The following is a 13,792-nucleotide window of genomic DNA, read 5'->3' as shown; positions in this document are numbered from 1 at the left end:
TCCAAAGAATTCTGATACTTTAATAAATTATTACTTCCCTGCATTCTTGTTTGCATACATTGGTTTGTGCTAATAAAGCCATATCCTATTACCTGTCATATCCAGTGGGTCAAAAAAGCTCACAATTTCTTCATCAGATAATAGTTTATATGACTTCACAAAGTTTCATGAAAAAAGAAAATATTTTTTCACTTTAGGACCACCTTTTTTTCCCCGAGTAGCTCTGTGCTACTCAGACTAGCCAGGCACTGACTTATTATTTCTTCTAAAATAGCAACTATCATATAGGATAAACAATATGTACCCTGCTATGTGAATATGATGATTCAGCATATGCCTGTATGATTGCTATAAAATTACAAATCCTTGGCAAACAACCCAAAACTCTGTGGATGTTCATGAATTGCTAGCAACCTTACCTGACAATGCAAGGATATGTTGAAGAAAACTGCCACATGGCAAGCTTTGAGGCTCCCTGTAATAAAATTTTCCCTAGCCTGAACGCTGTCTACCTGCAGGACTGTTAATGCTGATTTAGAGGGTCACATGATAGGAGCAACTGTTTCAGTCAAGAAAAAAATATTTTCTTTTGATCTTAAAGCTCTTTCTCACTCACTGAACAGCCTAAGAAGTATGATTTAGAGGGAAATCTTTTGGTCTAAGGATGAGGCTAAGGCTGTGGGGTGGAGAACAATAGTGCATGTGGACATGTGCTTTGGTGTACAGACATTCAGTTCCAAGACCACCTTGGAAAAAATGACTGGCCTCTGTGTGTTCATTACTAGCCTTATAAAATAAACTAAACTATAATTACAGATAGTATATCCAGTAATATACTAACAATGGAGATATAAGAAATATACACCCTCCTCATAAACTACTTAAACAGAGTAGGAACAGACACGAATTCATTCACTGCTACAGAGGTGATGATGAACACCTGAAGGGCAGAAACTTCTAAACTGTCATGGCTATGTACCCTTATGGAGGTAAACAGCAACCAGTAAATTCTCAGCTTCTGTGGAAATCTTCAGATTGTACTCGTTTCTGGGACCACTAAGCATTCCAGGGCCATTTTTAGGATCTGAATAACTGTCCTGTAGGGTGCCAGCTGCCAAGAACACTGAACACAAACTCTTACGCTTGAAGTGTCTGTCCAAGGGAACAGTCAGAGCAATGGGGCTTTAACCCTGTACAATCCTGCCAAGTATGCATGTGGCCCCAAAGTTTGACTACAGAAGCTGGCGAGTAATCACCAGCAGAGGAGTCTTCCAGCTCCAGCTCCCCATTCCCTGTTAGTGTTGACTACAGAACAATCGTAGAGGAATAATTTCTGTAATGATAAGAATAAATCACACAGAGCTTTAACATTGCATTTCCTGGAATTTAGCCAAGACCCCCATCTCACTGCATATCCTGGGCCTCAAAGTCTCTGTCTCTTTCATTTTTTCTATCTGCAATCGACAGCCGTGCTTCATGCTTGCTCTTGGTGGGTAATCACTCAGCAAAGTGCAGAGGCAGGTGCTCATTTAACCCAGCCTCTCCACTATGAATAGACTCATCAGCAGCCCTGTGACTCGACAGCTCATCAAATTGTTAATTCTAAACAGTGAAGCAGAGCACATCTGTAGGGTACCAATCCCATTTTTCACGCAGAAATTTGCCTCCAGTCCTAGAGTAAATTGAGTATTTATTCAAAATTTCCTTGCTCTGTCTTCTGCAGAATACACTCTTATCACTGCATTTAAATAGCACTTCGAAATGAATTCATGTCTTACATAATTGAAATGGTCCCGTTGAATAAGATGTTAGAAAGCTAAGAGAAGGGTATCTCTGATATCCTTAACATTAGCAAACAAGAGGAATAAACACAGAAGAAAAAAATATTCTGTATTTTTTTCACATCTGAGTTTAATGAGTTTTTTCTTTTCATAGTTTGAGCTCAGAGGGTAACTGAGTACCATGCAGCTGATCACTTCCCCCTTTTTCCCCCGCAGTGCTGAGAAGTGGAAAATAAAGCAAAGACACTGCTTACTCACCCCTTCCCCCCCAACACTGTGAAGGAGGGAAGCAAAAGACCCAGGAAATTGAGATAAGGATGGGGGGGGATGATCTCATCCTTTAAGGCACAGGCAAAAGACAGACTTATCAGGGGAGGAAAAGAAGAACGTAAAATTTAATTCGGACACTAACACCACCACCACCACTTAACAGAGTAGGGCTGTGAGAAGCATTACCACCTCCTGAAAACTCTTTCTCCCATCCCTCCCTTCTTCCTAGGCTTAGCTTTGCTCCCGATATCTCTACTTCCTTCTCCCAGCGGTGCAGGGGCAGGGAATGGGAGGTACAGTCAGTCCTGTTGCTTCTTTCACCTCGGGTTTAGGGGGGAGAAGCAACTTCTGTCATTCCTTGCCTGTTCCAGCACGGTCCCCCTCTCACAGGACACTCCTCCACAAACCAACTCTGACATCACTCACTCCCATGGGTGCGAGGGTTATGGTCACCCCCTTGTGTTGCTATCCTCCCAGGGCTGAACTACAACAGCAGGGCCTTATTCCCATGGGGTCCCCTTCTTTGGGAGCAGTCACCTGTCCCAGCGTGGGGCCCCCCCACAGACTGCAAATTGGTATCTGCTCCACTGTAGACCTTCATGGATTGCAAAGGGGGCCAGCCCTGCTGTCTCATCACGGGGTACAGGGCAGTCTCTGCTCCAGCACACCCTCCCCCTTCTCCTCCTTTCTTCCACTGACCCCGGTGTTCATACAGCTGTCCTGCTCGCAACTCCTCCTCACAACTCCCACCATCCTCCCAGATTCCCCTTCTTAAACGAGTTATCACAGAGGTGCAGCCACAGTCGCTAACTGGCTCGGCCTTGGTGCAAAGGAGGGTTTGACTTGGAGCCAGGGGAGCTTCAAGAAGCTTCTCACAGGGGGACACTGCTGTAGGTCTCTCCCCTGCTACCAAAAATCCCTGCCCCTCACTCAAACCCAGGACATTTCTAAAGGAAGCATTTGAGTTATGTTTCAGATTTCATATAAGGGTTCCACACAATCTTCTTCTCCAAAAGTTTGTCCTTGTCTGAATAGCTTCTCTCTCTTCTGAAAGACCCTACTGTTTGTCAGCATTTATAATAACCACAGGAATATTTGCTTAGCTTCTAAGATTATGTAAGGTCACAATATGTTCCAATGTTAAGTGCTCCCATTAACTTTAGCAGAATGTTAGACTTAACTGGTTTTATTATTCAGCAGAGGGAGCATTAATTCACATAATAGTAGCTACTGTAGTGCCATATTTGGTTGCTGGGTACTGCAAAAAACCCCTCTGTCCTCCATTGATAGATTTCACTTTCTTTTCAGATCAGACGTAATGTCATACCAGTGTGCTGGGTTTATGTTTGTGGCGGGGGTTTTTGGTAGCAGGGGAGGGTGCTACAGTGGGGCCTGTGAGAAGCTTCTTGAAGCTCCCCTGGCTCCAAGTCAGACTTACCTCTACGCCAAGACTGAGCCAATTAGCAACTGCGGCTGTGTCTCTGCAATAATGTATTTAAGAAGGGGAACCTGGGATGGGGAGTTAGGGTTGTGAGGAGGAGTTGCAAGAGGACACCTGTGCAAACACCATCGTCGGTAGAAGAAAGGAGGAGGCACAGGGGGAGGTGTGCTGAGACCCCCCTGCAGACCATGGAGGTCACTGGTGGAGTAGATGTTGACCTGCAGCCTGTGGAGGACCCCATGCTGGAGTAGGTGGCTGCCCACAAAGAAGGCCGGGAATCTGAGGGAAGAAGCCCCCGCTGTTGTAGTCTGATGCTGGGAAGATTGCAACATATGAGAGGGATCCATGCTGGAGCAGCTCGGGAAGGGCTGTGGCCTGTGGGGACTCATGTCTGAGTAAATTCGTGGAGGACTGTCTCCTGTGAGAGGGACACCATGCTGGAGCAAGGGAAGAATGTGAGGAGTCCTCCCCTGAGGAGGGGGGACTGACCCAACCCCCACATCCCCTGCCCCTCTCTGTCACTGGGGGAGGAGGTAGAGAGATCAGGAGCAGAGCTGAGCCTGGGAAGAAGGGAGGGGTGGTGGGGGAAGGTGATTTTAAGAAGTGGTAATACTTCTCACTGTCCTACTCTGGCTGTTTTGTTGTTGTTAGTGTCTGAATTAAACTGATGCTCTTTTTCTTCCCCTAATGAGTCTGTCTTTTGCCTGTGAATGGGTGAGTTGTCCTTCCCCGTCCTTATCCCAATTCCCAAGGCTTTTGCTTTATTTTTGCCTTCCCATGTCTGAGGGGGAAGAGGTGAGTGAGCGCGTGTGTGGTGCTCGGTTGCCCTCTGGGCTCAAACCCAGACAATGAACAAAACAGAAACTTAATTACAAATCTGAAAGTGCAGGACTGTCTATCGATATCAGCCCTATCTGTGATGACCATTATCACATTCAGAGGAGTCAGTATAACACCTTCTCTGTAAGTGTAAACACAGACTCTAAACCAGGATCGGAATAGTGTGGAATCCTATCCCAACACTGAACTTTTTCTGTCCCCAAGCCAGGTAAGAAGGAAACTCCACAGAGAATCCTCCTCACATGGAGGCTCTTCCACCAGCTGTTTTATGTGTCTGAAGGAGAGAGAGGGCAAAAAGGTAGGGAAGGTCTAGAGCCCACACAACTCCCTTACAGAGCCGACTGCAGGAGCTATGAGCCCGACTCATCTGCTTGAAAGCCCATACCTCTAACAGAGAATCAGTCTGGTTTTAGGCTTTCTTGATCCAGGGCAGCACTGTGGTGCCAGTGATGTCTCACAGAGGAGATGGGGACATAATGTCTTCGTCCTCTGAAATTCTGTTTTGCTTCCTGGTGGAAGCAGGTGAAGCCCTGAAATCTCACAGGAAACACCTGGAGGCTCAGTGAAAAAGGAAACAAAGCACCATTGAAGCAGCTATGCCTGTGGGAATCTAAGATCCAGCAAGGACTGATGTTCCAACCTCTACATGTGTTTTTGAGCATGTCCAATTAGAATTTGCTAGTTCCTTTAAAACCTTCAGTGTGTAATTGAGCATAGCATCCGGCTACTCAAATCAAAATGTTTTCTCATCCAGTTTGCATAATGTCATTACTTGATCCCGATCAACACAACAACTGAAGGAAGGTGGACAATCAGCACTGTACTAAAAGAATTTTAAGTATAAGAATCAGGGTAGTTATAAAAATAATTATTGTCCAGACTGGTGAATTACCCTACAGGGCAACAGTACTGCTATATTGTAGATTTAGTTGGGATATCTTCAATCCAATTAAAAAAAAAAAAAAAAGCCAAAAAGTAATAAAACAGGACCTTCAGGAAGCTATTTTCTGTTCACCAGTGATATCACAGGCCGTAGAATCATTCTAGTATTTTGGAGTAAAGTTTTCCTTAATTTCATTTAATTACATAATTCCTTTATTTTAATAGATATAGAAATCTGCATATAAGATACATAAATAAATGTGTATGATTTTCCCTACAAATTTAATATAGCAAAAGTAATAAAAAATTGTCCACTCAAGTGCAAAAGTAATAAAAAATTGTCCACTCAAGTGCCTTTAGGAAGCTACACTGCCAACCCCAAGGTATAAAAAATTCTAAGGTTACATCCTCCAAAGCTTTGCAATTGCCAGTTATGAGATTTTGTAAAAAATAGTGTGGGTTTTTTTGGGTTTTGTCTTCTAATGCCAGAGCCTTGAGGGTGCAGGTACCTTGTATTTTTCAATTCTTGCTCTGCAGACAAGAGGTCCATAAACTTCTTTTAAAAACAGCCAAGCTATTTCCTGATTTGACATAATTGTTTAGCTGACAAATTGGGTTTCTATGAAAGACAACATTCACAACAGAAGTGTGAGTATGAGCAGTGCTGAACCGAGAGGACATTAACCCTGGTATGTCTAACCCTTATTTTAGCACTGAAAATGTGGTTTAATGACTTAAGTATTATTCTTAAATTCTTAGTTTTGATTACTCTGACTGAGTAATGAGAACAGTAGTGTTAATTACCTCCCAGTGATCAGGAAGAACAAAGTGAGGATGACCAGGAGAGTGAATCCACCAACAGCAGCAGTGGCAATGACAAGAATCTGTCCCTGCTCTGCAGCCATATCAGAAGCTGAAAGAGAAGCACAAAGAAAAGAGGTTAAAGATCCCTTACCCAGGGTTCTTGCAGAATGGGTGATAATGTTTCACTGGTCAAATGTTGTAATTGCTCTGTAGTAGTTTCCTCGGTGCTTAGCAAGGACATCAGATGTGCCAAATGAAAAACCATAATCCGTGTCCCAACTATGATGAAGGGGAGAAGATGTTTTCAGGTTTTTAAAATGAGGAGCTGGCATTATCAGACATTTATAATTTACTAAAGTTTGAATATGACAAGATTTTGGACACAAAACTAGAACATATTTTTTCTTTAGCTTTATTTAGCTTAATCCTGCATCTAATTCAGAACTTCTCTTGATCCAACTGTCCCAGTGCAGTCAGTAGCAGTGCTGTGTATGTAAGAGATATTAAACTGGGTTCAGGAGGAAGCAAAGCAGAAAAAAGACAATGTGTAGCCTCACACACTCTTTTGTATGTCTGGTGTTTAGTTTTATTGTCACAAAATGTATACAGTTTTATCTATAACATGCTCTTGTGACTGGCAACACTGTAGTTGAAAAAAACCCCTGATTTTCTTACGCCTCGTGTTTTTCCCTCTGTTTTTTTGTAGGACGTTTAGGAATTAAAAAAGGTCACCTAAATTATCTGGTCTCTAGACACTTGCTCTTTTTGTTAATTTATTCTGTATACTATTAAATCTTTACACTGACAAAGTACCTACTTACGGTCTGGTTGGTCCTCACTGTCCAAATACTACATGATCAGAAAAAGAATTGGGCTTAGTTTTCTGTCTGTCTCCTGTCTTGTGACTCCAAAGTTTTATTTCTTAAATTCAGTTACCCTTGAACATTTTTGCTACATGACGTTTAACTAATTCTTACTCTCTGTTTCCATGAGAAACATAACATTGTTCTGAAAGAAGAATAAATAATTCTATTCAGTGACCTCTGACAACAGTAGTAAATGTAGAAAAGAAAATAAATTTTAGATTTATCAGGAAGGCAACTTTGATTTTGTAAACTTGCAAACTGTTCTGTAAGCAAACTCTTCAGCTTTCTTTAGGCACCAGATGATTAAAGCTTAGGGAAATCACCTAGGCTGTTGCCTAGAAAGCTCAGTAGGTTACTTTCTCTCACTTTGCAGTTGATGAAGCCCAATACAATGCACACATTGCTGTCCAAAGCCTCCTAAAACTGTTTCCAAGAAAAACGTTTGGCTTCTCAATAATAGTTGTGAGTGGTTTAGAAATTAGTAGTCTATACTGGCTTTGTAATAGTACTAAAGAAAATAAACACAATAGTAGTTTATGTCAAATTTTCAGCAAAACCAACTTGTTAAATTTCTGCCATTAGGTTTCTGTCCATATAATTTAATGGAGATACGCACAGGCAGTAAATTACAAGGCATTCAGTATCTGTGGCCATAAGCTCTCCACAGACAAGTTAAATATACACATCTTCCAATAAATGATGTAGCAAATACTCACTGAATAGCTAATCTCCAAAATAGTATCTAGTGATATTATGGGAATGGATTCTAGCTGCATTGTGTTATGTTCCACAGAGCCACATTTAGTTGGAAAAATACAACATAAGAACTACCATGCCACACAAGTAACAATGCAAATAATAACAGGTTCTCCAAATCAAATGCTGAATACTGTTTTCAGACTAATGGGGGTTGTGCTAAATGTTGCAAGGATTGTTAAAGCCAAGTACAGTTTTAAGCTGTAAATGGGGGAGGAGGTTTTAGATGAGTCTACCTTGCCCATTTCAGTAATGAAAGTGAGAGGACAAACTGCAGCCTTCTTTTTTTTTTTTTAATAGGAGAAGGAGGTGTGCAAAAACAGTGAATTCAGCAGAAGAAAAGCACACCGTCGGCTAAGATAAATTAGCTGTGGTTTTCTTCTACAGAAATTCATTGCCAAGGAGACAACCCAGGGCATTTCTTCATGAGAATTATAGGTGCAAATATACGGACTGATTCCATAGTCCAAAAAAGCACTCTGCAGCTATTGAGAAGAAGAAAGTCGCATGTCTTGGATCATTTCTGCTGAATGGAGCTGCTATTTCTTGGTGTTTTAGCTAAAATAGAAGGCAACCTATCAGTTTAATAACATATTTTCTATCAGGAACCAGAGTCAAATTCACAAAGGGGAGAAATTCCAGACTGATTTAGTTTTACCTGTAAGAAGTAAAATTTTTACCTGAGACTGTATGTACTTAAAAAGTGATCATTCTCTTTCTCTTTGTATTTTACTGTGTTGGCAGAGGTGCCAGTGTCCAATACATTAGGATTTTTTTTTTCAAGTAGCCGAATCACTACAGGGGGCTTTCAACACTAAAACTTCCTGATGAACTTAATTTACTTGTCAGATAAAAATGTCAAATCACAGACAAGTATAATTGGAAAATGTGGACTTGTTAAAAACTGACAGAGAGACAGGTAAGGCAAAATGATGGAAATACTTATTTTTTCTTGAAGTGATCCTTCTAGAAATCAATAAAGGCACAGTGCAGTGAACAACACATATATAAGCACAGGTATATGCACATACAGAGACTCCTCACACAGGTAAAAGGTTACATAAACTGCTATTTAGGCAGTGAGAAGATAGTAGTCAGGGACACTCAATAAATAAAATTTTTACATCATTTTGCCATTCTAAATGAAATTCAGCATGTCTCTCAATCTCTCTGTTTTTTCTCATTTCTCTGTCTTTCTCTTAAGGTAAAGTTCAAGTTGTAAATAAGAGCTTTAATATGTATTGTTTCTGTTGTGCATGTTTTTGAAACCTTCTTGTCATTTCCTGATTTTTCTTCCTTCTTTCGTCCCTTCATCAGCTGTGCATATTGGTATATGACCCTGTGTTTCTCCTCAGGACTAGTCTTGATTATGCAAGCCAGAAAAACTCAGTTTAAAAAACAATTATGATAGGTTGCAAAGCCAAGAAAATTCCTGCAACCTTATTTCATCTCTTTGTGTGTACATATTAGAGTGCTGCATTTCATGATAGAAGTACATAGCATTTTTTCCAGAATCTCATTTGTTAGACAGCATGGCAAGCACTCATATAGCTAAAATCATTATTTTGTTGTCTCTACACCATCTAGTGTACGGTCTCATATCTCTGCCAACTATGCACCACACAAATCCGTCCAGTGACGGTTAGCAGCTCTGTGATCATAGGGATGAATGTGGCTGTACCATGTATGGGGCCACACTCTATTTGACAGTTAAAGCTGATAGGCAAGGGGGTGAGGAAACACTGAGGTAACAGGAATATGTAAACCACATAAGGGAGTTTAGTACCTATCTAGCTGGGCTAGCTATTTTGTCTGGTAGTACGTTTCATTCTCTAGGCCTGCCTGCTCAATAAGTTCACTTTGACAAAAACATAGTTTAAAAAATGAGTAGTATAAGACAAGGAAAAGGGAGGATTTATTACTTAACCCAGGAGATGATTAGATAGTATACTATAATGTTTGGGTGTCAAAACACTTCAAACACATTGTAACTGCAATTAACGTGATTAGTCACAGCAGTGATTTGACTTTCAAACTTCAACATATATGATACTTGTACCCAGAAGAATACTATCCATATAAACTCTTCACTCCTGTTACTTCTAATGCTTAATTCAGGTTATACCTGAAATGACATTTGAAGTGTCTAATTGCATCGTTCCAGCTTCCCTGCTTAACAACATGCACAGAAATCCCTTCTGCATCCAGCCTGATGTCAGTACTGTCCCCACCAACTACCCTTTACATCCATGCCCTGTCTCAGCTTCTCTCTGGGTTCTTCAGTCAAATGTGTGGAGGAGGAGCTGCACTTTGCCTCCTCTCTGGGCTGAAGGAAAATACCCCAAGGCTTCTTCACTTCCTCACTGGGCATACAGGAAGGAATGGTGCAGACATTTTAGTCATGGTGGAAAAGGATGAAAGACAGAGAGAACTTTCCATCTCTGTTCTCCTTTCTTTTCTTTGAGCAAATTTCTCAAAAAATCTTTTAAAAGGTTGTATATTTGATATAAAAGGGCTGGAAGTCCTAAATGACAGCTCACTTCTGCCTCTAAGCTACACCCTTCAGTTTTTTCAGTTTGACATCTATCAGGCAGCAGACCTTCCAGCAGACTGAAAGATAAAAAAGTGACAGAGAGACAGCTAGACAGATAATAGTGAGTAACTGTAAGATAGAGGACTGTGGATGGTGAGAGCTGAAGCTCTAATAGTCAGGAACTGGCTGTCAGATGGATTTACAAGGCATTGTACACAACAGTGCTTAAGAAAAATAAGAAAGAAAAATATAAAGTCCAATTAGAGTAACCTTTACATTTTCAGAAGTGCTGTAGTTCCTGTGCTCCAGTGAGCTGATGGGCTCCAATCTAAAGGGGAATGTGGGAAAGGGAGGAGGCAGTGGAAAGGCAATCTTAAAAAGAACTTTTGAAAGGTAAAAATAACACTATCACTAGCATAAGAATGTAAAACTTTTTGGTATATATTTGCTTGAAAAGCCTTCTTTTAAGTGCTCCCCCGAACATTAGCTTTCTGAGCAGTGGATTAATGGAAAGCCTGGGCAAACAGTTTGTGATCTGAGCAAGAATGTTGCTCTTGTTCAGGAAATGCAGAGGAAAAGTAAAGTCTCCAGGGCTTCTGGGTGCATACAGTAATCAGGTATGACAAAGTCAAATTTGAACAACAAATGGTTGAAAAAATGTAAAAGTAAGTAAGTACTTCAAGATTAAAATGAGACGTTCTGAGGTATTTGGTGCTTGCTACTACTGAATGAACAGTAGGGCTGGGCAGACATGGGGAGAGATCCAGCAAGACAGTTTTTAATACGAGATATGTGCCTTCTCATTTGTTTGTTTCAATCAGAAGTTTAATTTACCATTGCCAAAGCATCAAACATTCTAAAAAAATATACATTTTGCATTGGTAATTCAATGTCTTCCTAAAAATCCTAGGGATGGCTTCTCTGTCAGGGCATGAATCAGAGCATATGTTTGAAACGTTGGATCTCTATCAGAATCAATGATTCAAGACCCCTCCCTTGAGCTTTGGAGTTATGGAAAGAATGGAGATCAGGGTCTAAATGACATCTGGTGGCAAATCCAAAATAGCAAGATTTGAGGCTGAAAAGTTAAAGATAGATTTTGTGGCTGCAGGAAGAGACAGAAGCATGTGAGAATTCAGCAGATCTGGCAATACAAGAAAGTCACCATCTGTGCCTATAGTAAAAAAATTACAGTTATTGTTTCATCAAGATCAGGGGTTTAAGCCAATTAATTTGTCACAGTCTTCAAATTTATAAAATACCTCATCAGGTATTCTATTAGCATTTCTGATTTTTAAATTTTTTTATGTTAATATTATTTATTTGAAGCATACAAAAGTTGATGTTGCTTCTTGATTAAAAATCAACATGTGCTTACATTTATCACTCTGTTCAGTCCAAGCACTAGTCCACACTGCACACATGCTAGTTTGCTCCTTAGGTCCCTTTTGGAACAAGCCACCTAGTTCCCTTTCAGATTTTTTTTCCTAATGTCGAGAAGGTTGACATAGAGAATACTCTCGGTATTAGAACAAGCCGTGCACAAGAGAGTTACAGCATGAAAACACTGCACTGCCTAACAACTGTAAATTGTTCAATATTTTACAAGTTCCTCTAGGCACAAGAGCCTCTGAGGTGATATAGTAAAAAACATACCTCCAGAAAAAAAGAATGCTCTGAATCATTAACTTAAAAAAACCAACCCAATCAAACAAAAAATGTCTTCCATAAACAGCTGGTTAGAAGAGGCAGAGAATAAAATAAAGAGGGAGAGAGAAAACAGAGATTAAAGCATGTTTGCCCTGGGAGAAATTATTTCTTTATTCTCAGAATACATTTTATTCTATCCTAGGAAGGACCAGAGTTTTTTGTGGTGACTCAGATAGTTGGTACTCCTGATACATAAAAGCAGAAACGACGAGTGAGGTTATGCTTTAATTTATAGCCACAGCAGTGGTACACCTGTGTGTGCTGGACTGTATGAAACCCTGTCAGCTTTTTTTGCCTGTAAGGTGCTGAAACAGGGAGACTGAATAAAATGGCAGTAAGGAACATGGTCAAAAGCAGTAGTTACTAAGCTTTTCAAAGGTATTACATTTCCCAGCAGCAACCTCTTAATTTTAACAGTGGAAGAAAGCCCGATAACATCCATTCATCCACCCCTGCTTCCTTGAAGAAAATTTTTCTGACTTTTCTAGGTAACTCCCATTTTCTTTCACAAAGAAAGTACAAATTTTACTCTTTTAGATTTTCCATTTATTGGTTTCTGCAGCAGGGAGAAGAGTTCAACAACAACAACATGCTCCCCAAGCAATGGCTGCCTCAGTCTGCTGGTCAGTGAGGGCATTTCCCAAAAACCAGATCAACATTGCACAATTAACTAACTTTTTTCATTACTGCTAGAGAGCTGGTCTTCTTTCTGACTCATGCACCACCATTAATAATTACATCAAAATGTTTTAGTGTTGCTAGTAATGATGTATCTGGTTTTATCCTATGTAACTGAAGTGGCACAGATAGTGTTTCAAACAGTAAACTGGAGAAGGCATCACAGCACTGTCCTGCCAAGGACAGTATATTTTAGGACATTGATATACATGTCTCACAATTGATGAACCATTACTTTTTTAGACCTTGTCTATCACTTTAAAGAAAAGCCCCAACTTTGGATTGCTTACTTTACCACTATTTATTAACAAATTATGTCAATATTCAAGCAGGGTAACTGGAATCAATTTCGGATGTTCATCTGCAACTGGTCCTGGATTTCTTCTCTAGATATAAGATATAACATGTACAATTGGTAGAGAGCTGAAGCATGTTAAAAGCTAATGCCAGTTAAGAAGGATTTCTATCAAACACATGACTTGAACTATTTTTTGTCATTTTTATGAGATTGTTGCTTGATAAATTTTCTGTGACAACACAGACTTATAAAAGACTGTTCTTCCCAGCCTTCTCATGAAAATGTTAACTTTATATAAAATCGGTCTAGCTCACATTAAATTAATTAAAATCTGGCTAACTGAAAGACCACAAAAAGTAATTGCAAATGTAGAATTTTCACCTAGTAACTTGTTTCTAATGGGTAGCGATGAAGGGACTTGAAATAGTCTGTCTTGGTCTAATATTATTTGGTATGTTTCAGAATAATTGAGATGTATATATATTTAAAAATCACAAAATTTTCAGCTGAACTGCATACTGCCAGAGTAGTAAATGATGAAGACAGGTCCTACACAGCTTGACCTAGACTGGTTTTTAAGATAAATGCATGCCAGCAATGGCAAATTAACATTATGTGTACTGATATAACTATGCAGTCCAAGTCTCAACACAACTCTTCCCAACCCCTCCATCTAAATGTAGGTCGGTATTGTGGAATACAATGGTACTGACAAAAACGTTGTTATATTCCAGTTATTCAGCTGTGTAAGACAGCTGTAAGAATGCTGTAGTTCAGGCAGCAAGTGCTTAGACCTGTAAGTAAAAGAAAACTGAATTATAAGGAGGTAAGAAGTGTTAGGTCTGTTTATGGCATCATAAACATATTTTGTTTTCCAGCTTAATTTAGTAACAGGTTCAGCTCTGATGTTGTACTTCAAAAAGGATGTTAAAA

General features: G+C 40.0%; 1 protein-coding gene across 7 annotated transcripts in view; it reads right to left on the bottom strand.

Moving 5' to 3' along the window:
- The window catches only part of LOC141957722 (ephrin type-A receptor 6), a 529,737-nt gene that overhangs the window by 122,945 nt on the left and 393,000 nt on the right, over positions 1 to 13,792 (bottom strand). For all 7 annotated transcript variants that reach the window (XM_074899660.1, XM_074899687.1, XM_074899670.1 and 4 more), the window contains one exon: positions 6,019 to 6,127. In XM_074899660.1, coding sequence (XP_074755761.1) covers positions 6,019 to 6,127 — 109 coding nt within the window. The remainder of the gene's footprint in view (positions 1 to 6,018; positions 6,128 to 13,792) is intronic.

Source organism: Athene noctua, chromosome 1 (genome assembly GCF_965140245.1).
Source record: "Athene noctua chromosome 1, bAthNoc1.hap1.1, whole genome shotgun sequence".
NCBI classification, from domain to species: domain Eukaryota; kingdom Metazoa; phylum Chordata; class Aves; order Strigiformes; family Strigidae; genus Athene; species Athene noctua.
The sequence above is the reverse complement of the archived record's forward strand: the minus strand, read 5'-3'. Positions and strand labels throughout refer to the sequence as shown.